Source organism: Panthera leo, chromosome B1 (genome assembly GCF_018350215.1).
Source record: "Panthera leo isolate Ple1 chromosome B1, P.leo_Ple1_pat1.1, whole genome shotgun sequence".
Taxonomy (NCBI): domain Eukaryota; kingdom Metazoa; phylum Chordata; class Mammalia; order Carnivora; family Felidae; genus Panthera; species Panthera leo.
This window is the reverse complement of record NC_056682.1, coordinates 137,129,784-137,157,725: the sequence shown is the minus strand read 5'-3', so window position 1 is coordinate 137,157,725 and position 27,942 is coordinate 137,129,784. Positions and strand designations below refer to the sequence as shown.

At 36.9% G+C, this 27,942-nt stretch overlaps 2 protein-coding genes across 8 annotated transcripts in view; one reads left to right on the top strand and one right to left on the bottom strand.

The window, feature by feature from the left end:
* The first annotated feature begins 38 nt into the window (after window positions 1–38).
* Window positions 39–20,976, top strand: THAP9 (THAP domain containing 9). Of its 3 annotated transcripts, none has more exons than XM_042936042.1 (5): window positions 39–121; window positions 5,522–5,717; window positions 7,124–7,427; window positions 8,853–9,003; window positions 17,370–20,976. In XM_042936042.1, exons 1-5 carry the CDS (start codon window positions 42–44, stop codon window positions 19,345–19,347), a joined length of 2,709 nt encoding a protein of 902 aa, XP_042791976.1. In that variant the 5' UTR covers window positions 39–41; the 3' UTR covers window positions 19,348–20,976. The 3 variants fall into 3 exon arrangements, with proteins under 3 accessions (XP_042791976.1, XP_042791975.1, XP_042791978.1); XM_042936041.1 differs by lacking the exon at window positions 39–121 and adding an exon at window positions 362–766; XM_042936044.1 differs by lacking the exon at window positions 39–121 and adding an exon at window positions 3,288–3,500.
* Window positions 20,977–24,757: 3,781 nt separating this feature from the next.
* The window catches only part of LIN54 (lin-54 DREAM MuvB core complex component), a 68,435-nt gene continuing 65,250 nt past the window's right edge, over window positions 24,758–27,942 (bottom strand). For all 5 annotated transcript variants that reach the window (XM_042936035.1, XM_042936032.1, XM_042936037.1 and 2 more), the window contains one exon: window positions 24,758–27,535. In XM_042936035.1, coding sequence (XP_042791969.1) covers window positions 27,334–27,535 — 202 coding nt within the window. In that variant the 3' untranslated portion in view covers window positions 24,758–27,333. The remainder of the gene's footprint in view (window positions 27,536–27,942) is intronic.

The window sequence follows — 27,942 nt, the reverse complement described above, 5'->3', positions numbered from 1 at the left end:
GTCGTAGGACCACCCAAAGTGGAGCCCCACGTAGCAAGAAGATGACCCGAAGTTGCTCGGCAGTTGGCTGCAGCACCCGGGACACCGTGCTGAGCCGGGAGCGCGGCCTCTCCTTCCACCAGTGCGTGAGAGCAGCCTCCGGCTGTCTAACTCCCAGCACGGCCTGGCGGGCAGTAGGCCAGGGTGGGGCGGGGCCGGGCTTGCGTTGCGCCGTTGACGTGACGTGGCGTGACGTGCGTAGCGTGAGGGAAAGGAACCGGGGACCTTTGAGAGTTGGTGTTTTTCCTGTCTTTCCGGCTTAGCGTGTACCTCCAAATTGCTGATTCTTTCTCGTTGCCTACCACTTGCCTAATGGCGTTTAGCAAGGGTTTTTTGAAAGGAGTCATGCTTCTTTTCGGTCGTCTTACTATTTGACGTGAGGAGATGGGAAGGGTGGACAGTTTGGGAGAACTGTTGAAGGCGTTCGATTCCATTAGAGTTGTGTGGCTTACCCAGGAACAGGAGTACAGATGGATTTTCACGAATACTGCCTGTTACTACAAGTTATTTAGTAGAATTGGCTGAGCTCCACAAGGCCGGTCCTATTCTGGCTGGATCTGGTCATGGCAAGGAAGGTACATTGGCTCAAGAGTGGGGTGGATTTTCAGACCAGTCTAATTCGAACCCACGTCTATAGTCCATCCATGACATTCAAGGCACAATGCGAAGTAGAAGAGTGGGTAAAGCAAGATCCTCAAAGACAAAAAGAAACGTACTTCAAAAAGAGGTAGTCTGTTAAGGTAATAGATGTAGAGAGTTAAACCACTGACAAAGGACTTTTATGAGAAAATAAAAAATAGTTTTATGGGACAGATGATTTGAGTTGGACCTTGAACTTAGGTTGTAGAGTGGGGGTGGGAGGAAGATATTTCTTAAATACGAATAACATGGAAAAATGTAAAGGGGTGGAGAGTGCAGATATCAGAGGAGTGGAAAAAGTATCTTGAAGACATTAAAAAAAAAAATGTCAGGTTAAGGAGTTTCAACTCTGTATGGTAGGCCTTTTGTAGTCATTGTTTTGTGTTGTTTTTTAAATAGGGCTGGTTCCTCCACCTAAGCTGTTAGAATTGTATCTTGTAACCTTTCTTTTTTTCTCTGGGATTTTCCCCCATCAATTAGTTCCTGTTCATTTTAAATTGCTCCCTCTACTGATTACTTGCCTAAAGTCGATGAACATGCTCACATTACTTCCATTTTTAAACAGGCACACAAACTCTTGAGCCTATGTGCACCTCTGCACTACCCTATCACGCTTTCCCTCTATAACAAGGCTCCTCTAACGGGAACATACACCTGTTTTCCTAAGTCCTATTGACTTTTCAACCTATGGTAGCCAGATCACTACTGCTCTAATGCACTGACAAAGGGTCAACAGTAATGTTGCCAAATCTAAGTGAGAACTTCTAAGTCCTTCTCTTAACCTTCTTTTTTTTTTTTTAACTTTTAATTATATCGACTGCTCCGTGAAACTCACATCTTCATTGGCTTTATTGACACACTCTGTCCAGAGTTCTCTCCTTTTCCTCTAATTTTTTTTTTTAAATTTTTTGCTGCCCTGCTTTTCCTGTGCCTTCTTAAGATTCTTTAAGCGAGGAAGAATTCATTTATTGCTTTTATTTGTTTTATATATTGAGGACCAAAGTAAGACCTACTTAATTTTAAGAAGAGAAAGTGATGCAGTTATTACAGTAGTATACTATCATTCATCCAGGCTGATTTCTTCCCATTCATTCCATTTTCCTGATTTCTGGAAATTATTTTTCTAAAAATGCAAATTTTATACTAGTTCCCTTAAAAAAGGTTTTTAATCCTGGGGCTTTTCAAATGCCTAAAGGCAGAGTCCAAACTCCTCTGTGAAGACTTTTCTCCAATACCTGTCTTCCAACCTGAATTTAATTTCCTCTGTATTTCTGTTATTTTTTATGTGTGCTAAATTAAACACATGCCCTTATGTATGAATGGGAGGGAATAAGCTTTGTCTTCCTATGCCTAGGAAGTTGTAAGGAATGCAGAAGAAGGTAGAGACAGGAAAAGGAGTTAGAATACTATGGTGTTAATCGTAGCAACAAAGTTATATTGATCAGAAGTAAGGGTTCAGCAAAAAGGTAATATAGGTTGGAAAGAATTTGTCAACTTGCCATCGCCCAAAGGCATCATCTTCAGACTTCTTGAACATGGAGCCCTCTCCACAAAGAAATTTGAGTACATGCCCTGATAAATGTGTACTGATTTATAAATTACATACACGAAGTGATGAACTAATATGTATTATGAAACACAAAAATTAAGTGATGCGGCAAAACATTATAAAAACAAATTCTAATGTTTTCTTCAAATCTCAGTAGATGAGTGCACACTCCTCTGGTAGCCACTGACCTAAAGGATGGATCCCAAACTTCCTAGCACACACGATCTTTTGTGATCTGGCCTTTAGCCACCCCTCCAGCCCATCCATAACCAGTTCAAGCTACCTCTGTACTCTTCTTTAACCCTCTCCAGTCTACAAATTAACTTATTTTTCAATGCTTTATCAACCAGTAAGATCCTAGTAGTTATTTTATATCTGTGTTTATGCATTTGCTCGGAGTGGCCACTGTCTGCATGGCAAACTCCTGTTGATACATCAGCTCTAGCTCCAGCATTCTGTCTTCTGAAGCCTTCCCCAACATCCTCACCACCATTACCAGAATTGTGAAAGATGTTGCAAGGACACAGGCGAGGGGCTTGGGCTGAAAAGCATGAATCAAAATGATTAAAGGTGTGGAAACTGTTGTTATGAGAATACTGATACTTTGTCAAACACATAAATGGTTAAATATGAGATGGGACTGGCAAGTTTAAAGAAGTGACAGTTTGATTCATTCTCCTTTTATTGGTGTAAAGAAATTAAACAACTTATTTCATAATCAAAGAAATATATGTATGATAACTTGGAAGAGTTTTTGCCTGAATTGTAATGAATTCTATTTTTATACTTTTAGCTATGAAACATTTCGAACACATTAGCAGGCAAAGAATAATACATAACAAACACTGATGTACCCATCACTAGAATTAAGCAGATGTTAACATTTTGCCTTGTTTCAATTTTTTTTTTCTTTTCTGTTAGAAGAGAATTAAGTTACCAGGTATAAAGCTTTACCCCTCAATCCTTTCTCTCTCTCCCCAGAGATGACCACTGTAGAAAGGATTTTCCTAGCCACTTTTTCAGAAAATATGATATGCAGAGAGCCCAAGGTAATTTCTGCCAATAGTGTAAAAAAGGCATAGTTAACAGGAGAGAAAACAGATTCTGCATTAGTGTAAACCAATTCATTATTGTGTATATGAAATGATGATTGGTTTGGGATTTTTCTTTTGCCACAGGTGATTTTAGAATAGGGGAACATGAATTCCAATTTCAACTACTATTTACTGGTGGCTATACTTAGTTCTGGTCTTGGTTTCATCTTCAGTAAAAGGTAACCTGTTCGTGCAGAATTTTTTAAAGACTAAAACAGTTTTAAAAACACACATAAGCACTGGGGCGCCTGGCTGGCTCAGTAGGAAAAGCATGTGGCTCTTGATCTCAGAGTCATGAGTTTGAGCCCCATGTTGGATGTAGAGATTACTTAAATAAACTTTAAAACATATACACACCCACACACGTAAAAATAGCACAAGGTAAATGCTTTAAAAGTAGTATCAATTATTATTACCAATTTAATTTTGTCCAGAATTCAAATTAGTCATGCTTGTTAGACTACAGTATTTTTCAAGCCTTTCACGGTGTGTTATGCATAGGAAATATTTAATACTTTGGGGCAAACCAACAAAGCTGTTTGGGACTGGACCGTAATACCTACTTCAAGGGCTCCAAGTGGCCCAGGCCATTCCATGAGATAAGGGGATTGATGACTGTAGTGAGCAGGCATGCCAGTTGGGAAACCGCATCAGAGGATCAGGCTAGTAATGTAATTTGGTGGACTAGCCAACTTTTTACTGTCCTTTGCATGGTTAGAGACTACACCCCATCTGTGGAAAAGCTGCCTCACAGATGTGCCATTAGTTAAGAAAAGAATTCAGTGAAAAGACATAGATTTGCCTCACCTTTATTAGAAAAACAATTTCCTCTTGATCAAGTGGCATCATCTTCCTGGAACAATAAAATGAAAGTCTTGAAAGTGGATTGTTGTTCCTAGGAAAGAACAAACTCTGGGTAGCACTTTACCATATACAAAGTGCTTTTGAATGCATTTGTCACCTTGTGCACTCTTAACTACAACCCTGTGAGGCAGCTGAGAGATTGAGACATGTCTGTTAAAGGTAATTGAAGGTTAAGTACAGATTTTCCAATTCAGTATTCTTTCTCAAGGTGATTGAGAGAATATCTCAGAAGTATGTTTTACCATACTGCTATATTTCCCCAACAATGAGCTGAGGACATTAAAATTTTCACTAGTTTCAATTCCTAACAACCATATGCTTTAAAACCCAAGTTAAGATATACAAAATTCACACAGCTACCTTAGATCTGTCTCCAAGGTAAATCAAGGGAGAGGGTGCAGAAAGAGTAGTTTTGTGATCCACCCCCCCAACAAATTTCTAAACATAGTAATTTGGCTAGGATTAAAAAGAGAGAAACACGAGGTAATTTTTGTATTCAAGGCTGTGAAAAAGTGGTGCCTTTCAAAACAAAAGAGGAAAATTGAGTATGGGAAATGTACTTACTTGTTTTCTACTGCTGAGTAACAAATTTCTTCAAAATGCAGTAGAAACATGATCTCACAAATTTCTGAGGGTAGGAATCCGGGAGTGAATTAACTGGGTGTTACAGGCTGTCTCATAAGATAGTAGTAAAATGTTAGCCAACACTAGAATGTTCTGAACACTTGATGAGGCTGAAGGGTGCAGTTTCAGAAAGACTCATGTGGCCTTTAGCGGGGAAGTCTGTTTCTTGCCCAGTGGACATATTTCTGCAGGACTGCTTCTCACATGGCAGAGAAATTTTCCCAGAGAAAAGCCATTGAAAAGAGGGAGCAAGTACCTTTTATTACTTAGTCTTATTGCCCGTTGTCTCTTCTCCTTTTTTTTTTTTTTTTTTTTTTTGTATTTCTTAGAAGCAAATCACTAACCCTAGCCCACACTCAAGGGGAAGGAAATTAGGCTCCACCCCTTGAAAGGAATAGAAGTAAAGAATTTGGGGACATAGTTTAAAAACACACATACTAAATTTGAGCAGATTCCGTTAATGTAGTCAGTGAAGACAAAATGTAGGATATTTAATATGAGAATTGCCCTCAGAAATTAAAGCAAATGAGCTCACTTAGATACTGAACTCTTGGATTCAAAAAATCAAAGAACTTTGAAATCAGATTAAGTAAATTTAACTGGACTTGATGTTTATACGAAGCAGTTAAATAATAAATGGGTTTATGTAATAAATACTGTAGTATTACCATAATATTTTCATGTTAATGGAACTTTAATATGATTGCTGTAGATTTCCAACTGATACCATACAGCGCTCAAAATGGATCAGGGCTGTTAATCGTGTGGACCCCAGAAGCAAAAAGATTTGGATCCCAGGACCAGGTGCTATACTATGTTCCAAACATTTTCAAGAAAGTGACTTTGAGTCATATGGCATAAGAAGAAAGCTGAAAAAAGGAGCTGTGCCTTCTGTTTCTCTATACAAGGTACTTAAATCTAGGTGTAAACAAAACTAAATTCTACAGAGCCTTTAAAAACCAAGATACCTCACATTATAGCTAGAATTTACAAAGATTAAAAAAAAAATCCTAAATCTTAAAATAAATCCATTAATAGATTTTAAATGTGTAGAAAACTAGGTTTTTGGTTTTTTGTTTTTAATCTATATGTAATATTAGTAATTCTGCTTTGAAGTTTTTAAGGTATATAAATGCAAATCATTTTCTAGACCCACATAAAGATTACTAAATTGATCACAAAAATTAACTAGTAGATGCCTTAGAATTCAGGCTTTTGTTTGACACAGTTTCCATAATACTTAGAAATTATGCCTTTTTCGGGCTCCTCCCAGTAATGTTGATCTTGACCAAAAATATGCTTAATTGTTAGCATTGATATAGAGAGGTATCTATGGAAAATAGAGGGCTTTCTATGAATCAGTCACCAGGATTAGTGTTATGTTCTTAGGTTTCTTTTTTTATGTTATCCTTTTACCCCTTGGCCACATTGCTGTACGCACTCCTCGCTGCACAGTCTGCAGTAGTCCTCTAGCTGTTCTCTGCTGACGCTATCCTTGCCTCTTATCCATGGGAATTTCCTTTCGGTATTGTTTTCTCTCATTCCTGTATTCAGAAGAATGTCATTGGTGTCAAATCCAAACTCCTAAGCTCTAAGAGCTTCCTTTTAATTGTGCATTTCTAACTGCTCCAAATTCTCTTTTCAAACCACATGTACTAACTTCTGTATATGTGATAAATTGACTAACTTTCATGCTTTTGTAAAATGAATAATAGTTACTATTTATTGAGACCTACAGTGGTCTAGGCATTGTGCTAGGAGATTTACATAAATTATTCTATTGTATCCTTAAAACAACTCTGTATTATTACAGTTATACAAATGAGGAGATGAGGGATTGTAGAGGTTTAGTGACAGCTAATAAATGAGGGAGCCATGATTAAACCCAGATTAGTCTCAATTCCAAAGCCCATGCTCTGTCCACTATGCCTTCCTTTTTGCACAAATAATTTTCCTGTCCCCACCATTAAATCATGTCATTGCTGTCTTAAAACACTGCTCAAAACTCATTTCCACGAAGCCTTCCCAAATTACCACCTTTCTGTTGTTACTTAACCCATTTCAGAAACTTTCAACATCATGTTAACTTTCGACATCAGGTTACTATTTCTATATGGATGAAAAAAAAACCCAAAAAACCTTAAACCCTGTTCACATTTTCCTATAAATACATTTCAAGAAATTAGAGATTATGACCTTTTTTTGAAACAACTCTCCACATTAAAGGTGAGTCCTTTGATTTAGTGGTATTTTTATAGACCGCCTTCTGTGTGATCATTTCAAAAATAACCTTAATTTTATATTTCTGTTGTAGGTTCTTCAAGGTGTACACCTTAAAGGTAAAGCAAAACAGAAAATCCTAAAACAGCCACTTCCTGATAATTCTCAAGAGGTTGCTACTGAGGACCACAACTACAGTTTAAAGAGACCTCTGACAATTGGTGCAGAGAAACTGGCTGAGGTGCAACAGATGCTACAAGTGTCCAAAAAAAGACTGGTTTCTGTGAAAAACTACAGGATGATCAAGAAGAGAAAGGGCTTACGACTAATTGATGCACTTGTCGAAGAGAAACTACTTTCTGAAGAAACAGAGTGTCTGCTACGAGCACAGTTTTCAGGTATGATGTTCCCCTTTTCTTTTTTCTTTCTTTCTTTCTTTTTTTTTAAAGTTTCTTTTGAGAGAGAGAGCGCACACATGCACATACACATGTGTGTGGGGAAGAGGCAGAGAGAGAGGAGACACAGAATCCCAAGCAGGCTCTGTGCTGTGCTGTCAGCACAGAGCCCAGTGCTGGGCTTGAGCTCATGAACCGTGAGACCATGACACCAAGAGTTAGATGCTTAACTGACTGAATCACCCATTGTTGCCCTGTGATGTTCCCTTTTCCTGAAATATCATTAAAGTATTTACTTTGCTGTTGCCTATGAAAACATGCTTTTAGCTGAGACATGAAGTCTCAGGGTAAGCAAAAAGAAGGAAAAGTAATTGCCAAAATCCTTTTATGTATTTCCAGTTTTAAAAGTAATGTACTTATTATAGGAAAGGCAAAGAAATATATAATGATAAAAGTAACACATAATCCAACTACCCAGAGGTTAGATCATATGGCTTATACCATATACTGTACTTTTCATTTTTTATAAAGCACTTACTCGCTTTACTGCAAATTCTTTTTAAACAATTTAAGTGCTTACATAATTTATCACCGAAGCGTTTTTGCAGTGGAGTCGAACCAGGTAATTTTCCAGTTCCCTTTGAGCTTGAAAATTCTTTGAGTCTCCATATATTATTTTCTAAAATATCCTATGGAAGATATACATGTCCATTGGAAAGACTACCTACTCTTTTCTTTGTGAACCAACATATTTGAAGAGGGACAGAATTTAAGTATAGCCAACTTACTCTTTGATGAAAGCCAGCAGAGATTTTGGATTTACATCCTGGTAAAAAATAAGTATGTCTTGTTTCTAGAAAAGAGCAGGTATCTCCAAAGGAGGAGAATATTTTGTGTTTTTCCAGGAGGGGGACAGAGGTGTAATAAACAGGGATCCCCCCCAGGAACAGAGGATTTTTTTTCCCCTCAAAGTAGGCAAGGTCATCTGTTCAATTTGAATAGCATCCTATTGCCGGAATTATTTCTTGTGTCTCATTTGTACCCTCAGATAAATAGTAACCAGGAAGCAAAATAAATAAATGTGCTCATAATCCAGAGACTTAATTTTATCCAGTTATTTTATCTTCTTCCCTGTTTCTCTAAAATTCTCCACTTAGGCTGCCAGTGAATAATAAAACATAATGATTCAAGTTGAAACTTTCTTCTTCCCTCTTTTGAGTGAAACGATCCAGGATGAGCAGGATAAATTGGTCAAGAGGTCCTAAGATTGGATATTAGCCTTTGAAACAAACTCAGTTAAACTGTGATGGTATTTGTATTTGTATTTTGATGGCCACTACTTTTTATATCCAAATGCTATGATCTGTACCTTAGAATGTTACTGTACACCTTCTTCATCACAAAGAATAAATAAATTTATTTTAACAGATTTTAAGTGGGAATTGTATAACTGGAGAGAAACAGCTGAGTACTCCACAGAAATGAAACAGTTTGCATGTACACTCTACTTGTGCAGTAGCAAAGTCTATGATTATGTAAGAAAGATTCTCAAGCTGCCTCATTCTTCCATCCTCAGGACGTAAGTGAATTACTTTTCAGATGTTAAATAAACAAGTATTTTATTATTTAATTGTATTTTATGTGTTGAAGCTATTTGTATTCAGACTCTCATTTATTAGTCCATTTGCTCTTTTTAAAAACTTATAGTGGTATTTGCATATTATCACAACAGCAGATTTTCACCAACAAAATGAAGGTCTATAATCTGACAAATTTTTTGCATCTTCCAGACAGAGATATTCTCGGTGATAAAATTTGAATCTGAAAATATTGGGATTTCTAATATACTTCAGTAGTTTTAATATCTGACTATCCTAGAAAAATCTACAATAGTTCTAGATTGACACCATTGGTTTGAGGCTAAGCATAAAAATCTGCATTTTTGTTAAGCACTGTAGTTGATGCCCAGTGTGGGTTGTTCAGGGAGGAAATTTTGGTAAATAATTTTGTAGGATTTGTGGTCAAAATACATGGATATATTTATAATTCACTTAGTATGAAGCAAATAACTCAGTGACTTTACAGTAATGTCTTATAAAAGTAATGCTCAATATTTACTGTTTTTTATCACTGGTTTTACAGATGCCTTTTTATTTTTATTTATTTATTTATTGAGCTTAAAAATGACAGAAGTATATTGTCTCACACTTCTGGAGGCTAGAAGTCCAAAATCAAGGTATTAGCAGGTTTAGTTCCTTTGGAGGGCTGTGAGCAAGGGGTCTGTTCCAGGCCTTTCTCCATAACTTGTACTTGGTGGTATTTCTCCTTGTGTATCCTTACATCATCTTCCCTTATGTATGTGTGCTTCTGTGCCCAAATTTCCTCTTTTTATGAGGACCAGTCTTAGGATTGGGATTCACCCTAATGACCTCGTTTTAATTTGATTACCTCTGTAAAGACTGTATCTCCAAATAAGGACACTCTGAGGTACTGCGAATTAGGATTCCAATATATCTTTTTTGAGGGACACAATTCAGCCCATAACAGTCACTTTCCTGATGCATAAGCCTCCCCATTACCTATAGACCAGAGGCTTGACTCCCTCCTGTGGTTTATTGAGCTTCCCGTGGTGCAGCCCCTGCTAAGCTCTGAGGCTCATCTCTGGCCTCCCTCCCTGCCCTTTAGCATTCCATGCTCCAATTGTAAGGCACTCCTTAATGGCCTATTTTTGCCACCAGGACTTACTATTCCCTGTGCCTGAAATGCCCATTCTCTCTCTTTATTGGTCCTAGTGATTACTCCTCAGTCTTCAGGCTCAAATTAGACCTCCTTTCAGAAGCCTGGCTTGCTGTAAGTGCTCCTCTCACACACATAAGAACTGAATCATAGTTCTTTTTTTCTTTTAATGTTTATTTTTTTTTTTGAGGGAGGGGGGAGAGAGAGAGAGGGGTACAGAAGACCTGCACTTGATCTTAGCCAAAAGACTGAGAAGCCATGAGAGGTACAGAGGATCTGAAGTGGGCTCTGTGCTAACAGCAGAGAATCTGATGCAAGGCTCAAACCCATGAACCATTAGATAATGATGTGAGCCGAAGTCGGATGCTTAACCGACTGAGCCACCCAGGCACCCCAGACCTGAATCATAGTTCTTAAAACACTGTCTTCCCCACTGGACCATGAGCTGCCCAAGTATGAGGTGCATCTGGTTTTTGGTTACACTACCGTCGAACCCCCAACTGTGCATTGTACCTGAAGCATTAAATGGTCCCTTGATAAATATTTGTAGAAAGAAAGAATGCCTAAATGGTCATTTAGCATTTTGAGTAGATGGAAGGAGGAAGTGCAGTGGACCTTAAGTCGCTTTCTGAAGAGCAGTACTCCATTTAATTCAGTGCAGGTGGGACAGAGGCCAGCCAGGAGTAGCATCATCTCTCTCTCCTGGAAGGTACCTCTTGGTTTCTTATTACTTCAACTTTAAAACAGATTCAGGGGCTCTGAACTGGAGAAACTCTAAGAGAGCACATAGTCCACCATCCGCTGACCCCACCCATTTTAAAGAAGGGGGAAATTGAGGGCTGGTAGGCAGTAGGACCTTAATTATATAAGGGAACAAGAATTCCTGGCCCCCCCAAAGGTCCTTCTGGCTGGACTAAATCAAACTGACATGAAACTGATTAACAGGAGAAAATTAAATTTAATAGCTGTACATACAGGGAATCCACATAGACATGGAAATTCCAAAGACAGACAAAAGAGGTATATATGTCATTCTGAACTAAGGAGATATGGGGATAGGGGTCTGGGATTTCAGAGGAAAGGCATGCACTTCACAGGGCAATAAGTGAAGCAGATGTTTGGTAATTAGATGTTTGCCCTACCATACATTTTGTTCACTTAGATAAAATCTATCTCTGTTAATAACTCTTATTCTGGGAAAGCCTCCCCAGTTTAGATTATTCTGTGTGGTTAGGAAGGGATAAAAGTTTCTCTTGAGCCTGCAGGGTCTCAAATGCCTTCAACTCAAAATAATCCACATGCCAGGGTATCTGGGAGGCTCAGTCAGTTAAACATCTGACTCTTGATTTCAGCTCTGGTCATGATCTCAGGGTTCACTTTGTGGGATCAAGCCCCACTTTGGCTTAGGCTCCATGCTGACAACACAGAGCCTGCTTGGGATTCTCTCCCTCCCTCTCTCTGCCCCCCTGCTCGTGGGCTCCCTCTCTCAAATAACAAATAATCCACATGCCAGAGCAGCACATTCTGGGGATCCTGTCCTGAACCCCGTCAATTATGATATTGTTGTTTTCCATTTTGGGGAAAACATCTGTTTTATTTTCTAATGGAGATATAATTAATGTATAACACTTTATTTGTTTTGGGTGTATAACAGGTATCCAGTATTTGTATATATTACAAAAAGATCACCACACTGTCTAGTTAATATCTATTCGACAGTTAAAATTACTTTTTTCTTACAATGAGAACTTTCAAGATCTACTCTCTTAGCAACTTTCTTTTTTTATTTAAAAAAATTTTTTTAATGTTTATTTATTTTTGAGAGAGAGAGAGAGAGAGAGAGAGAGAGAGAGAGACCACAAGCAGGGGAGGGACAGAGAGAGAGAGAGAGAGGGAGACACAGAATCTGAAATAGGCTCCAGGCTCTGAGCTGTCAGCACAGAGCCTGATGTGGGGCTTGATCTCAGGAATGGCAAAATCATGACTTGAGCAGAAGTCAGACGCTTAACCGACTGAGCCACCCAGGTCCCCCTCTTAGCAACTTTAAAATGCATGATACAGTATTATTAACCATAGTCACAATGCTGTATATTACATCTTCTTTTTAAAAATGATTAACTTTCCTCCACATACTATTAAAGTAATACTAATAAAAAATTTGGAAGTGAGAGAAAAGAATGGAAAATTCATTAATTGTTTATCTACATTATATGTCAACAATTATTAACATTTAGGGAATTTGCTTCCAGTCTTGTTTCTGTGCTTAGATTTGCTAGCTTTTTTTTTTTTTTTTTTCCTTTTACATAGTTAATGATCTTTAATAGCTGCATAGTATCAGGTAGTTGGACCCCATTTATCCGGGGCATTCTCCAACTATTGGACATTTATATTGTTTCCGTTTTTGATTGTAGTGACCAGAAACATTTGGATAGTTGTGTATAGGCTTATTCACTCTCTTCTATCATCTGATTTTACTATTTAGGCCAGATATTATTCTTATTTATAAATGTCTACTTTTTGCTAGGCAGGAGATGTTTTTATAGATACTGTGTTGATATATCCCCTTCTCTACTCAAATTTTCTCTTTACTGGTTTTAAAGCACTGCTTATGGATTTTGCCCTGTGGTTTATGTGAGACATTTCTTCATTTCCTGTAGTTCTCCATTAACTTCTGGATTAAATAGTCTCTGGCAATTCCAGCTCACACTGATCTTTTCTCTCTTTATGTCCATTTTGTATTTTTGCTATGACGCTATGTATTTAGTATAATTTTAGTACTCAAAAAATTGTTTATTTCTTTGGGTACTTTGTCTGAAACTAAAATACCTTGTTTAATATGATAGTAATACATGCTTGTTATAAAACATTCAGACAATACGTAAGTATGTAAATACTGGAAAATGAAAAAGGTTTATGACCTTTTCCAGACCATTCCCCTAATTCCCAAGATAACTGCTATTAGTAGTTTGGTATATATTCTCTCAGACATTAAAAAAATATATATCCACAAAATTTTGTGTTAATGTCTATCTATTACTCTCATATATTAGAAGTATCTAGATTTTATCTTGACAGTTCTGAATAGTCAAACATATTCACATTTGATTACATTTCTATTTATTTTTTTTATTTATTTATTTTTTTTTCAACGTTTTTTATTTATTTTTGGGACAGAGAGAGACAGAGCATGAACGGGGGAGGGGCAGAGAGAGAGGGAGACACAGAATCGGAAACAGGCTCCAGGCTCCGAGCCATCAGCCCAGAGCCTGACGCGGGGCTCGAACTCACGGACCGCGAGATCGTGACCCGGCTGAAGTCGGACGCTTAACCGACTGCACCACCCAGGCGCCCCATATTTATTTTTTTATTAAAAAAGATATATCTTTTTAACACACCTCTGCTTATGTATTACATCTATAATCATTATAGTTAATATTTATTTGGTAAATTTATTTATTGGTCAGGAGTGGCCAGTGAGGCAGGAGGAAAACCAGGAGATGTGATGGCCTGGAAGCCAAGTGTAGAAAGTATCTCAAGGAGATAGTCCACTCTGTCCCTGCTGCTGGGAGATCAAGTAAGAGGAGGACAAAATTGACCATTGGATTTTGCAAGATGGAGGTCATTGATGACATTGACAAAAGCAGTTGCAGTGGAGTGGTAGAGAGGTAGGCCTGGCCGAAGTGGGATCAAGGGAGACTGGAAGCCTAAGAAGCAGAAACAATGATTAAGCACTCCTTCAAGGAGTTTTGCTATGAAGGGAGCAGAGAAATGGGTCTGTGGGTAGAAAGGAGCATAGATGAAAGGGAGGGCACCTGTTGAGAGGGCACTTGTTCCAGCATGTTTGCATGCTTAAGGGAATGGTCTGGTAGAGAGGAGAACTGGTGATGCATAAGAGAAGGGATAACTGTGGGGGATAATATCTAACACCATTGTGGAGGGACGTTTAGCCTTAATTAGGAGTAGGGACAATTCATTCATTTAAACAGGAAGAGGCAGAGACACAGATTCAATAGGTTAGCAGATTTAGTGGTAGGAAAATGAGTTTTTATTGGATTGCTTCTGTTTTTCTCAGTGACATAAAGATAATAGCAGAGAATTGGGGAAGCAGAGATAAGAAGTTTGAGGAGAGGGGTGCCTGGGTGGCTCAGTCAGTTAAGCATCCGACTCTTGGTTTCAGCTCAGATCATGATCTCATGGTTTCATGAGTTCAAGCCCTGCCATCAGGCTCTGTGCTAGATTCTCCCTCCCTCCCTCCCTCTCTCTGTCCCTCTCCTGCTCACGCTCTCTCAAAAAATAAATTTTAAAACTTTAAAAAAACTTTGAGGAGAAAAGAGACAATTTGAATAGTTGTTTTTCCTCCTGTGATGATGGAGAAACAGTTATACGGTAAAAAATTAGATGATGACAGACCAAGCTAGACTCATATTTTTGAAAACCCTTATTCAGTGAGACAGGTACCTGCTTCACTAATTTCAACTTGTCATATCTTTTTCTAATTATTAGCCACTATCAGTCACCTCTGTAATTTTCTTTGTGTTGATGTTGGATCTTTATCAGTTCTCTCTTGAATTCTCTATGTCTAGAACCTTCCCAGAGCTGTGCTTCTTATAATTCCAGTTCTTTGGGTCTTTAAGGTAGTTTGTTTTTACATATCTTTTGTAAGAATGTCATAACATCCTCAGCCTTCCTTATCATAACAGTGATATATATGGTATGATCTTAGTAGATTTTCTCTGTCTCTAATTTTCTATTTAGGTTTTCATTCCAATTAATAAATTAGCTCCCTCTATAGGTAAGATGATGTGAGAGATTCAAAGGTAAACAAGACCATGGGAGGAGCTAAGAGTCTTTTTTTATTGTTGTTTTTTAATGTTATTTATTTTGAAAAAGAAAAAAGAGTGCCAGTGGAGCTAATACTCTTAAAGAAAAACACCCCTTGGCACGATGGCTCTTCAGCCTTGTATTTTTTCAGGCAGAGTTTTAAGCCACCCAACTGACTCCTTATAATCACTCTATAATTAAGCTATTGTTCAATTTAAAATATCCTCTTGGGGCGCCTGGTTGGCTCAGTTGGTTAAACATCAACTATTGATTTTGATTCAGGTCATGATCTCACAGTTGTGAGTTTGAATCCCACTTTCGGCTCCGTGCTGCTGGTGCAGAGGCTGCTTGGGATTCTCTCCCTCCCTCCCTCTTTCCCTCTCTCTCTCTCTCAAAATAAATAAACAAGACATTAAAAAAATACCATTTAGATATCTATTTAAAAATCAAGCTCAAAGAACAAGCTTTTTTATTTTTATTTTATTTATTTATTTATTTTTGAGACAGAAGGAGACACAGCATGAGCAGGGGAGGGGCAGAGAGAGAGGGAGACACAGAATCGGAAGCAGGCTCCAGGCTCCGAGCCGTCAGCCCAGAGCCCGACGCAGGGCTCGAACTCACGGACCGCGAGATCGTGACCTGAGCCAAAGTCGGCCGCTTAACCGACTGAGCCACCCAGGCGCCCCAGAACAAGCTTTTTTTAAAAAGCCTATTTAAAATAAAAACTTTTACAGGGTGCCTGGGTGGCTCAGTTGGTTAAGCGTCCGACTTCAGCTCAGGTCATGATCTCACAGTCTGTGGGTTCGAGCCCCGCGTCAGGCTCTGGGCTGACAGCTCGGAGCCTGGAGCCTGCTACAGATTCTGTGTCTCCCTCTCTCTCTGCTCCTTCCCCGCTCATGCTTTGTCTCTCTCTGTCTCAAAAATAAATAAAAACATTAAAAAACTTTTTTTTTTAAATAAAAACTTTTACATAGAGGCATTAAGTAGTTTCATAATATACTGACTCCATGTGCAGCACAGCATCTTTGGTGTTCATTTGAGAGTCAATCCTAATGCAAGAAAAAAATTTAAACAATTAAAATTTGGAGACCCATTTGCAAAGGACATTCAATATACTACTGGGCTGTAGCACCCTGGTGGGTAACCACTGTCCTATTTTCTCATTATCTTACTGTTTCATCCTATTTTAAAATATAAACAACTGATTAATACATTTGTCTCTTAAATAGGTTATAAGCAGCTTAAAATTGATGTCTTTTGCATCCTGTAAGTGTGTTTTTCAAACCCATTAGTGCATCTTGAAATCAATTCAGTGGGTCATAATTGGCATTATACACACACATATGTTACATATATGTGTGCATGGCACGTAATGAGGGTAAATTTCATTTATGGAACTTTTAGTTTGCGGCAAAGTATGTGGAAAGCCCTGTCCTGAAATACTTAGGGCGAGGTACATTAAAATCTCAATTAGAGGCCTGCTGTCCAGGAAGAAACCTTGGCAGTCTGAAATATAGCCCCCAAGTCAGAAATATAACATCCCAAAAAGTCATTTGAGTTACAGAAGTAAACTTTAGCTAAGATGAACACGTCAGTCTCTACTAGAGAATCCAATTTGTCTTATTTTAGATAGTTCTTAAACTTGGCTATTGTCTCTCCTGACCCTACAGCAAATTAGAGGTAAATTAGAACTGAGTGAAAAGGATTCTGAAGACAGCCACTAACAGTAATTGGAAAGCATAACCAGTATGGAAAGGTCAGGGACACTGCAAAAGAACTCCTAAGGTAGTAGTGTAGGTACTTTGTGCAGGGCAGACAGATGCAGACGCCTTCATTGTTCCTTGAGGGCACAATTTGAGGTCGCAAGGAGCAGTGAGAAAAGCACTGTCAGGACACCGGGAAAGCTGGGCTTCACACTTGTATGCAGCTAGCAGCACAGCAAGGGCTGTGCGGCTTCAGTTCTGCCTCTGTCCCCGTTTCCCAGTCTCTAAAATGAGGTAGATGTGCTAGATGTTCTCAAAGTTTCCTTCCCCTTCAACCGTTTTCTCATTTCATTGAATTTACAGGTAAGACTGGTTTATGATCTAAACACGACAGTTACAACAAACCGGGTAATTGTTTTGTATATATCTTAAAGAAGTAGATGAGCAATGGTGTATTGAAATACTTACTCTGTGTCTAAGCTTCTCTGTTATCTTAGTATTTTATGGTAACTATTTGAATAGATGCTTGAAAATGTCCATAGAATTTGGCTACTTATATTTGGCTGTGTTTCTATAGGGATCTGAAGCAACTTAGCAGCAGTTAAGGTATTTTTTCCTTTTTTTTTTTTTAATTTCTTCATTTGAGTTTTATATATATATATATATATATTTTTATATTTCCCAGATGGTTATCCAAATGCAAACCCAGTCCAGGCTTCAACAGCAACATTTTTTCTTTTCTTCAGCGAAGAGTAGAGAACGGAGACCAGCTCTACCAGTATTGTTCACTGATAATAAAAGGCGTATCTCTCAAGCAACAACTTCAGTGGGACCCCAGCAGTCACCATTTGCAAGGGTTTATGGACTTTGGCCTCGGCATACTTGATGCTGATGAAACGCCCCTTGCGTCCGAAACTATTTTGTTAATGGCCGTGGGTATTTCTGGTCACTGGAGAACACCTCTTGGTTATTTTTTTGTTAACAGGGCATCTGGATATTTGCAGGCTCAGCTGCTTCGTCTTACCATTGGCAAACTAAGTGACATAGGGATCACGGTTTTGGCCGTCACCTCTGATGCTACAGCTCACAGCGTTCAGATGGCAAAAGCATTGGGAATACATATTGACGGAGACAACATGAAGTGTACATTTCAGCATCCCTCATCTTCTAGTCAACAGATTGCATACTTCTTTGATTCTTGCCATTTGCTCAGATTAATAAGAAATGCATTTCAGAATTTTCAAAGCATTCAGTTTATTAATGGCACGGCACATTGGCAGCACCTTGTGGACTTAGTAGCCCTGGGGGACCAAGAATTAGCAAACATAGAAAGACTCCCAAGAAAACTTGCAAATTTGAAAAACCACGTGCTGAAGACGAACTGTGCTGCCCAACTGTTCAGTGAGAGTGTGGCCAGCGCGTTGGAGTGCTTGTTATCGTTAGGCCTGCCTCCTTTTCAAAACTGTATTGGTACCGTCCATTTTTTACGCTTAATTAACAACCTGTTTGACATTTTTAATAGTAGGAACTGTTATGGAAAGGGACTTAAAGGACCTCTACTGCCTGAAACTTATAGTAAAATTAATCGCGTGTTAATTGAAGCCAAGACAATCTTTGTTACATTATCTGACGCTAGCAATAATCAAATAATTAAAGGTAAGCGAAAACTAGGATTCCTGGGATTTTTGCTTAATGCTGAGAGCCTAAAATGGCTCTATCAGAATTACGTTTTCCCAAAGGTCATGCCTTTTCCATATCTTCTGACTTATAAATTCAGTCAAGATCATCTGGAATTATTTCTCAAGATGCTTAGACAGGTATTAGTAACCGGTTCTAACCCTACCTGTATGGCATTCCAGAAAGCTTACCATAAGTTGGAGACCAGATACAGATCACAAGATGAAGCCTTTCTAAGTGAAGTAAGCATCCTTGACATTTCAATTGCTCGAAGGACAGACTTGGCCCTTTGGACCGTTCAGCGTCAGTATGGCGTCAGCGGCATAAAGACTCTTTTTCACAAAGAGGATATTTGCCGAGACTGGTCTAATTGTTCGCTAAGTGAGGCGTTACTAGATCTGTCAGATCACAGGCAAAAACTCATCTGTTGTGCCAGTTATGTTGCAAATAAGTTATCAGCTCTTTTAACTTGTGAGGAGTGCATCAGTGCACTGTATGCATCAGATCTCAAGGTTGCTAAAATTGGGTCACTGTTGTGTGTTAAAAAGAAGAATGGTTTACATTTCCCTTCACAAAGTCTTTGTCAAGTCATAAATATTTGTGAGCGAGTTGTAAGAACCCATTCAAGAATGACAGTCTATGAACTACTTCCTAAACAGAGAGAATTGTATCTTCAGCAGAAAATATTATGTGAGCTTTCTGGGCATATTTATCTTTTTGTAGATTTAGATGAGCATCTCTTTGACGGAGAAGTGTGTGCCATCAATCACTTTGTAAAGTTACTAAAGGATATAATAATCTGTTTCTTAAAGATCAGAGGTAAAGATGCAGCTCAGTACCCTTTAAAACACCATTCAGAAAGAATTGAAATGAAAACTTTGCCAAGAATACACTGGTCATCATTACAGGATTACAGATGTTCAAGTTTTGCTAATACCAATAAATGCAGGCATTTGTTAAGTAATGATGGATATCCATTCAAATGAGGGACCTAAAATACATTAAAATTTTCATGAAAAATTATTGGTCAACATTTAAAGTTCAACCTACCATATTTTATAAATTGACCATTCTGCACAGTTGACAAGTTTGTAATACTAGGATTTCTAATTATGCGTATTATAAAATCTGCTTGTACTTGGTATGGTTTGCAACATTTCAGTTACTCGGAATGTAGAACGCAGTTAAGTCAGTAGGAACAGACCAGCCAACAGATGCTGCCTTTGAATATACGACTATAAGACTGAGTAGTATGACTGGACATACTTTTTAACTTGTTCAGTCTACTTTAAAACAAGAGAGAATAACAACAACTAAGAGTCATTAAAACATTGACTTCTTTTATAAATAGACTACATTCCCTAAAAGAGCTTTGGTTTACAGCTCTTAAGAATGTTGACAGGAAAAAAAAAAAAAAAGAAAAAGGAGTATAAAACCTTGGATGTAATTTTTACTTACATGTGAAAATCTAGATGTGGTTTGAAAATTAGGCTGAGTTAAAATATCAAATACCACAAAATCCCTTTGCCAGGGTACCCTAAAATGGAAATACTTAGGCTTTATCGGGCAGAAGGTAAGCACATGAGCCATGAGATGGTTCCGTGTGCTGCAACGAAGTTGGGGAATGTAGTCTGAGAAGTAAATAGGGGATGTCATTTTCACAATCCATTGTCCTTGGACTTCAAAATACTACTTTTGAATAATAGAGTGGATACTTACTTGATTCCACTGGAAGAGCCCGATGCTCATCAGAGAATGAGGAGAAGCCTTATTTCAAGCTCTTCTGAAGTGTCGTGTTTTACAGGGAGGCTGAAATATATTTTCAGTGTTGAATGAATAAAGGGACTTCACACCATCCAATTAATAAATTAGAAAAAGATGGGCAGTTGAGAGAGTGGTTATGAAAATATTTGTCTTAATTATATGATTAGTTTTTTCAGAAATTTAGGAGAAGCTTAAATGATCTGAAGATGGAAACATACCTAAGGACAATTTTCTCCATTCTGTCACACCCAGACTTGAAAAGATGAGTAGAAAAATGTAGGTATATGTTGTACTTTCACATAGGAGTGTTTTAAATGGATAAAAGAAGAAACAAGCACATGATTCCCCTATGTGTGTAAAACATCTACTCTTTGTATGTGAATAGTCATGAAGTATAATTAATATGAAAACTTAAAATTGCAAAAGATTAATGACTAGGCAAAACTTGAGTTTTATTAACTGAAATTCTCCTTAAATTATATATTTTGATATATTTGTTTTGTTCTACCTCAAACAAAGGTTTAAGTTTGGAGATGTAACCAGAGTTGTACTAAATTTTATGTAAGAGCTATCGCTGAGAAGTCTCAATAGTGTGGGTTGTATTTGCAATAGAATTTTAGATACACCAGGATGAATCTTATTTAAAAGAATCCTACTTGTAAATCACCACCTTTAACTTATGGCTTATATAAATCCAAGTTTTGTCCAGATCTTTACTTAAAACTAGGTTTATATCTGTAGGTGTCTCATGTTCTTTGCTGTTGCATTTTACTAATGTACTAGTATATTCTGTAGTTTAGTGTTTTGCACTATTTCTTTGAGTGCTGGATAAATTGGACAAATATTCACAACAGGAATATTTCCTTTACTGCCTTTTTAAAATTTTTTTAACGTTTTTATTCATTTTTGAGAGACAGAGTGTGAGCAGGGAGGGGCAGAGAGAGGGAGGGAGACACAGAATCCAAAGTAGGCTCCAGGCTCTGAGCTGTCAGCACAGAGCCCGACGCGGGGCCTGAACCCATGAACTGTAAGATCGTGACCTGAGCTGAAGTCCGACCCTTAACTGACTGAACCACCCAGGCACCTCTCCTTCACTGCCTTTAACAGTTAATTGCTCTTGCCTTAGTGAAAGTATTTCAAGTATGATACCAAGTTTACTTAACATGATATGCTTTATGGCGAATTTTTAAAATAAATTATTCATATTTGATGAGGGTAATTTACTTTATAATTTCCACTTAGCACCTTTGTCCTTTTTTCGTCAGAGAAAAACATTCTCTTTAGAAATTTATCCTTCCTACATTTCAACACATAGAGCAGGAACAACTGGATATCCACATGCAAAAGTATTAACTCTAAATGGGTCAAAGACCTAAATGTAATAGGTAAAAATGTAAAACTCTTAGAAGAAAAGAGAGCAAATCTTGGAGACTTAGATTAGGCAATAGTTTCTTAAACATGACACCAAAAACATGAACAACAAAATATAAATTGGACTTCACCAAAAAAACTACAAAAAAACTTTTACTTCGGAGGACACTGTCAAGAGACAACCCACAGAATGGGAGAAAATTTTTACTACTCACACATCTGATAAAGGACTTGTATCTAGGATATACAAAGAACTCCTATAACTCAATAATGAAGGACAAATAACCCAGTTTGAAAAATGGGTAAAGAATGTAAATAGACACTCTTCAGAGGAGATAATACAAATGGCCTATAAAAACATGAATATGTGCCCAACATCATAAACCATCTGGGAAATGCAAATCAAAACCACACTGAGGTATCACTTTACACCCACTAGGATGGTTATAGTAAGAAAGTTAATAGCAAGTGTTGACAAGAATGTGGAGAAATTGAAACCCTCTTACACTGTTGGTGGGAATGCAGATGCTTTGGAAAACAGCTTGGTAGCTCTTCAAAAGGTTGAACAGAGTTACCATATCACCTAGCAGTTCTACTGACAGGCATATATATAATATACCCAAGAGAAATAAAAACATGTCCATGTAAAAAATTGTACACAAATTTCATATTATTATAGCTACAAAGTGAAAAAACCTAAATGTCCAACTGATGGATAAATAAAAATGTGTTGTATCCATCCAATGGGTAACATAGTAAGTATATATTATGCTTTATGACAAACTGCCAGAACTCTTTTTGTGAAATAACTTCACCACTCTGCATTCCAATCAGGAAATGTATGAAACTTCCAGTTCCTCTCCTTTCTTCCCAGTACTTGGTATGGCCAGGGTTTAGTTTTGAATTAGCCATTCTAATAGGTGTGCAGTAATATTTCACTGTGGCTTTCATTTCCATTTTCCTAATGGCTAATGATGCTGAGCATCTTTTCATAGGATTATTTGCCATCCACATAATCTTAGATGAAAGGTCTGTTGAAGTCTTTTGCCCCTCTTTTGGAAGGTTGTTTTTTTTTATTGAGTGTTAATTATATATTCTGGATAGAAGTGCATTATCTAATGTGTTTTGCAAATATTTTCTGCCAGTCTGTGGCTTTTCTTATTGTGTTTTGAAGAGCAGACATTAATTTTGAAAAATGCATTTTATCAGTTTTTATCTTCTAGGGATACTTCTTAATTTCATATCTAAGAAAACGTTGCCTAACCCAAAGCCACAGATTTTTCTTCTCATGTTATCTTCTAGGTATTTGGTCGCTTTAGGGTTTTCATTTTTAGGTTATGATCCATTTTCAGTTCATTCTGGTCTTTGGTAGAAGTTGAGATTCATATTTTACATATGGATATCCCAGCAGTGTTTGTTAAAAAGATTATTGTTCCCTGAATTACCTTTGAGCCTTTGTAAGAAATTGACCACATATATATGGGTCTACTTCTGGGCTCTGTTCTGTTCCATTGATCCATTGGTCTAACATTTCACCAGTACCACAGTGACCTGATGAGCCTTATATGAGCCTTGAAGTCAAGTAGGAGTTTCACCTTTGTTCGTTATTCAGAAATGTTTGGGGGCGCCTGGGTGGCGCAGTCGGTTAAGCGTCCGACTTCAGCCAGGTCACGATCTCGCGGTCTGTGAGTTCGAGCCCGGCGTCGGGCTCTGGGCTGATGGCTCGGAGCCTGGAGCCTGTTTCCGATTCTGTGTCTCCCTCTCTCTGCCCCTCCCCCGTTCATGCTCTGTCTCTGTCCCAAAAATAAATTAAAAAAACGTTGACCAAAAAAAAAATAAAAAAAAAAAGAAATGTTTGGCTGTTCTAATTGTACCTTTCTCTATATATTGTTTAATCAGCTTGTTGATTTTTTACAAAGATTCCTGCTGGGATTTTGGCTGGAGCTTTGGGAAATCTAAAGATCAATTTGGAGAGAAGTGATATCTTCATAGAATCGAATGTTCCAATTCACGAACATGGTAGATCTCTCCTTTTTTAAGGTCTTCTCTGATTTTATCAATGTTTTCTACACTTCACCTACAGATCTTGTATATATCTGTTACATTTCACATTTTGTGGTGCTATGCTAATTGTAAAAATTTGTTTCTAAATGTTCGTTGCTACTATGTAAAAATACAATTTTACATATTGACTTTGCTTAAACTCAACTTTTTCTAGCTTTTTTTCTTTAAAGATTACTGACTTTTGTATATAGGCAGTCACATTGACCAGTAGATACTGTCTTATTTCCTATCTGTGCTCCCCTGCTTACTATACAGTGACCTCCAATACAATGTAGGAGTGCCTTGTTCCTAGTCTAGCAGGGGAAACAGTCTTCACCATTCATATGATATTAGCTGTAGGCTTTTTAGTAAATGGTCTTTTCAGGTTGAGAATCCTTTCTCTTCCTGGTGTGCTGAAGAGTGTGTGTGTGTGTGTGTGTGTGCGCACACGTTTCACTCATAAGTGGGTCTTGAATTTTGTCATAATTTTTCTGTACCTTTTAACTTTTTTGGAAAAATATTTGAGCTATAATATACATATTGTAATATTAACCCTTTTAAAGTTCAGTAGTTTTTAGTATATTCAAAAGGTTCTCTGCAACTTTTACGATCATACAGTTTTACTTCTTTTTTATATCCATGCAGTGAGTTACATTGATTATTTTTGAATGTTGTCAACTTTTTATTCCGGAGATAAACCCAACCTGGTCATGATGCATTCTTTTTATCTATTGCTAGACTTCATTTGATAATATAATCAGGGAGTTAAATGTCTCTGGCCTTATAGTAAATATTACCCTGAATATATTTTCTTAATGCTTTTGAGGAAAAAAAAAATGCCTTAAATGCTTTCATAAAACTATTTAAAAATTATAATTAAAAAAAAAGCCCTTATACCTTTCATTTTATAAAGTCATTTGGATCATAAAAACCTCACGTTTGGTCTATAGATAATGACAAAATCTGCATTAAGGAAACACACACACACACAGACACACACAGCCTTAAGTAATTGACACAGTAGAAAATAACTCCAATAGCAAAGGCTTTCTTTCTATAGCTGATTGGCTTCCTTCTCCTTTGGGTTGCTGCTACGGAATTTCTACAGAAAATGCTGAAAAAGGATGCAACATGATGGTAGAGATCCTAATTTGAAGCTGCATTTACATAACAAGTATTCTCTTAGCTGTTTGTTACAGAACAATAAAAGTGGAAAACTTTTCTAAAGATTTTTTTTATTCACATTTGACATAAGATTTAGAATATGTTAGTTGTCTGAATCCAAGAACTGGGAAGCTAAAGCAGTAGTCTCTCCCTAAAGTCGCTGCTCTGCTTGTTTTATTACCTGCAACATTAAGGTTTTGTTTCCCAGATAAGACCTACAGGTTGCTTTTTGTTCTTGAAAGAAAAGGAAACTGAGAAAAGTGCTCACCATAAAAACACCAAACATTAAAAAAGAAAGAAAAACATCAAAAAAGAAAGGAAAGAGTAGACTGAGTTTCTGCCTTTACACAGTGGAAAAAAGGCCTATTTTAATTTCAAAGCAATTTTGGGTTAATGATAATTGGGCAAAATTATACTTATTATTTGTGTGCTTTCAGAAGTAATGTCAAATTTACTTAAAATCAGATATTTTAAGTTTCTTTTCTGGTACATTAAATGGTTAAAAGTGGGTGTTCTTAAAGAAAAAAACAAACTTTTTTTTTTTTTTACAGAATAGTATAAATGTTTATTTTCTGTATGATTTACTTTGCTGTCCTGTTTTTACAATATAGAAAAGTGTATTCTTTGAATAGCTCTAGTAAATATAAATTTAATCTTTCTACTTTGGGATGTAAATAGAGCTAAAAAAATTATATACCCAACCCTCCCCAAATAGTCTTTTAAAATTGTTGAATTAATGTGGATATTAATCTTGTTCAGCAATTTGATGCAAATGCCTAAATACAAAAAGTTGCTTAGTAAGTACTACACAGGAAGGAAAGTCTTAATACTTTAGATAGCTTCTTGAAAATCAGAAAAACTAGTAGCATTTGATTGCACCTTCAAGTTTTTACAAGCAAAACATTCTCAAGCAATGCCGTCATACATAATCTACAATTGTAATCCAAATTTCACAAACATTTTCTGCACACTGTATATAAATACACATCACAAAGGTGCAATTAGAATTAAACACAGAGTATGTACAAAATGAACAAAGTTTAGGTTTAGACCAAAAAGGTATTGTAATCTTTTGAAAAATAACTTGATTAGATATTTTATCCTCTTACACTAATTTACATTTATACAAATTTTAATTAAACATACTAGATTGAGGTGCTAAGAATGTTTGCACTATCTACATTTAAAGTTACTGCACTATAATTTTATAAATCCAAATTTCAAAAGGAAGATACTTCAATGAATAACGGAATCTTCTTTTGGATTACTTAATTTCTATTGCCTATATCTTGCATGTTCATATGAACATATATACACACTTAATACATACAACTATAGATTCCTTGTAGGAAATGTAATAATCATATACTAATAATTACTGAGGATTAAGGTACCTAACAAAATGCCTGAATTCCAACATGGTTTTTCTTGTCATAAAATCCAGAGTCCTCTTACAGGCTCTTAAATTCATAAAGCTCTTGAATTTTGAATTTGTGAAAATGATTTAGGTTATTTTAGTAATAATAAGAAAACACTCATACCTTCAGCTTATCAAATCACTGGCTAAAAATAATGCCATTTTAAGCTTCCCTTATAAAAAGAAGTCCCACTATAATTTTGAAAGCTTTGTTAGGAGGCCCTTTCAGTAAATCAAGTAAGACTCCTACACTGGATTGAGACCTCTTAGTTCAAAAGTCTATAAAGAGAATTGTATAGATGAAAAGTCTTTCCCTCAATTCATTTATTAGAGCTTCAATGTTCTTTATTTCTCCATCCAAGTCAAATTTTATACCTGATGATTATGTAAGTTTCTGTATTATCACTACATAATAAGTTCTATTCATATGCACCTCTCACTTTTAATAGTACCCAGTAATCACTTTGACAATTTATTAATATCATTTCAAATACACAGCACCTCCTTCAAAGAAAATGGAAACATCCCAGAGCATTTCTTAGTCACTCTTTCTTAGAGAAACACCTTGCCTATCAAGAACTACTGCCTGTCCCTTAACAGTTTTTCTTAAAAAACAACTTCTTAATTTTAAAAGTATGCCTATGGATTACTTCCCCTTCTGACATTCCCAAAGTGACAACACGATATTATTCCAGAATCTGTGCTAAAAAGTTTTTTTCTTAAAAAGGTAGTGCTTTTCTAAACACAAAAATGTCATTTGAATATGTTTCATAAGAATTTGTTTATGTAGACATTCTATCTGCTTAGGTCTAGTGCCAAAGAATGACTGGGTAATACCAATGGTTCTCTGGCTTTTTCTACTGGAACAAAGTCCTACAACGCCATACATTATAAATTATATTAATTTATAAATGTCCTTTGTCAATAGCATCAGATGGATAGAACATCTAATTCTTAAGAAACCCATGCAAATTAAAATCTATATAATACAATAAAGAAAAACCCAATTTAGAAGGGGCATAAACAGATTTAACTAAGATTTAAAATGTACTAATTTCCTCATTTAAAATTTCTTCTTTCAATATTATAACTTCAGGTCACACAAGGACTGAATTAACAGTACAATCATTGTTAAATTATCTTCCAGAAAATCAAGTGTCCCTGGACCTTCAATTTTCTGTACAGTTCCATTTATCAGTCTTTTGTGCAAGAGTTAGCAATTCATGGCACAAGGGTCACTTTTTGCTTTGCCTGCAGAATTGATGACGCTCATCAAACATCGTCCGAATTCCTCCAGTATCATCCGTTCGGCTGCTGCCTTTGATTTTCCCTTCTTGTCTGCCTGCTCTGCCTGGGCAAGAAGGCAATTACATGTGGCTTCCGCTACTTCCTTAGTTACAAATGTAAATGGCAATCTGAAATGATTTTTTGAGAGAGAAAGAGAGACGATGATGGTGTTGAATAACAACAAAAGTGGATGACATTACTTCACATGAATATCTGTTAACATGTTCATGACTCACCAACACACTGAACATTACAATTTGTGCAGTGAGCACAAGCACAGCCCAAAGAGCTTTAAAAAGTTAGACCTGTTTTATTATTGCATATAAGAAAATATAATTTTACATAAAATACATGTCTTATTACCTACACAAGGTTATCTGGTTAACTAAAAGATGTTAACTCTATATGTCAATTGGATAATTCTATAACAAAGTACTCCTAATTCGTGAATTAGTTTTCAGAGTGCAGTCTTTGTTTTATTTATTGCTGTTTCTTCACAGCCTAGAACACTGCCTGACACATAGAAACACTCCAT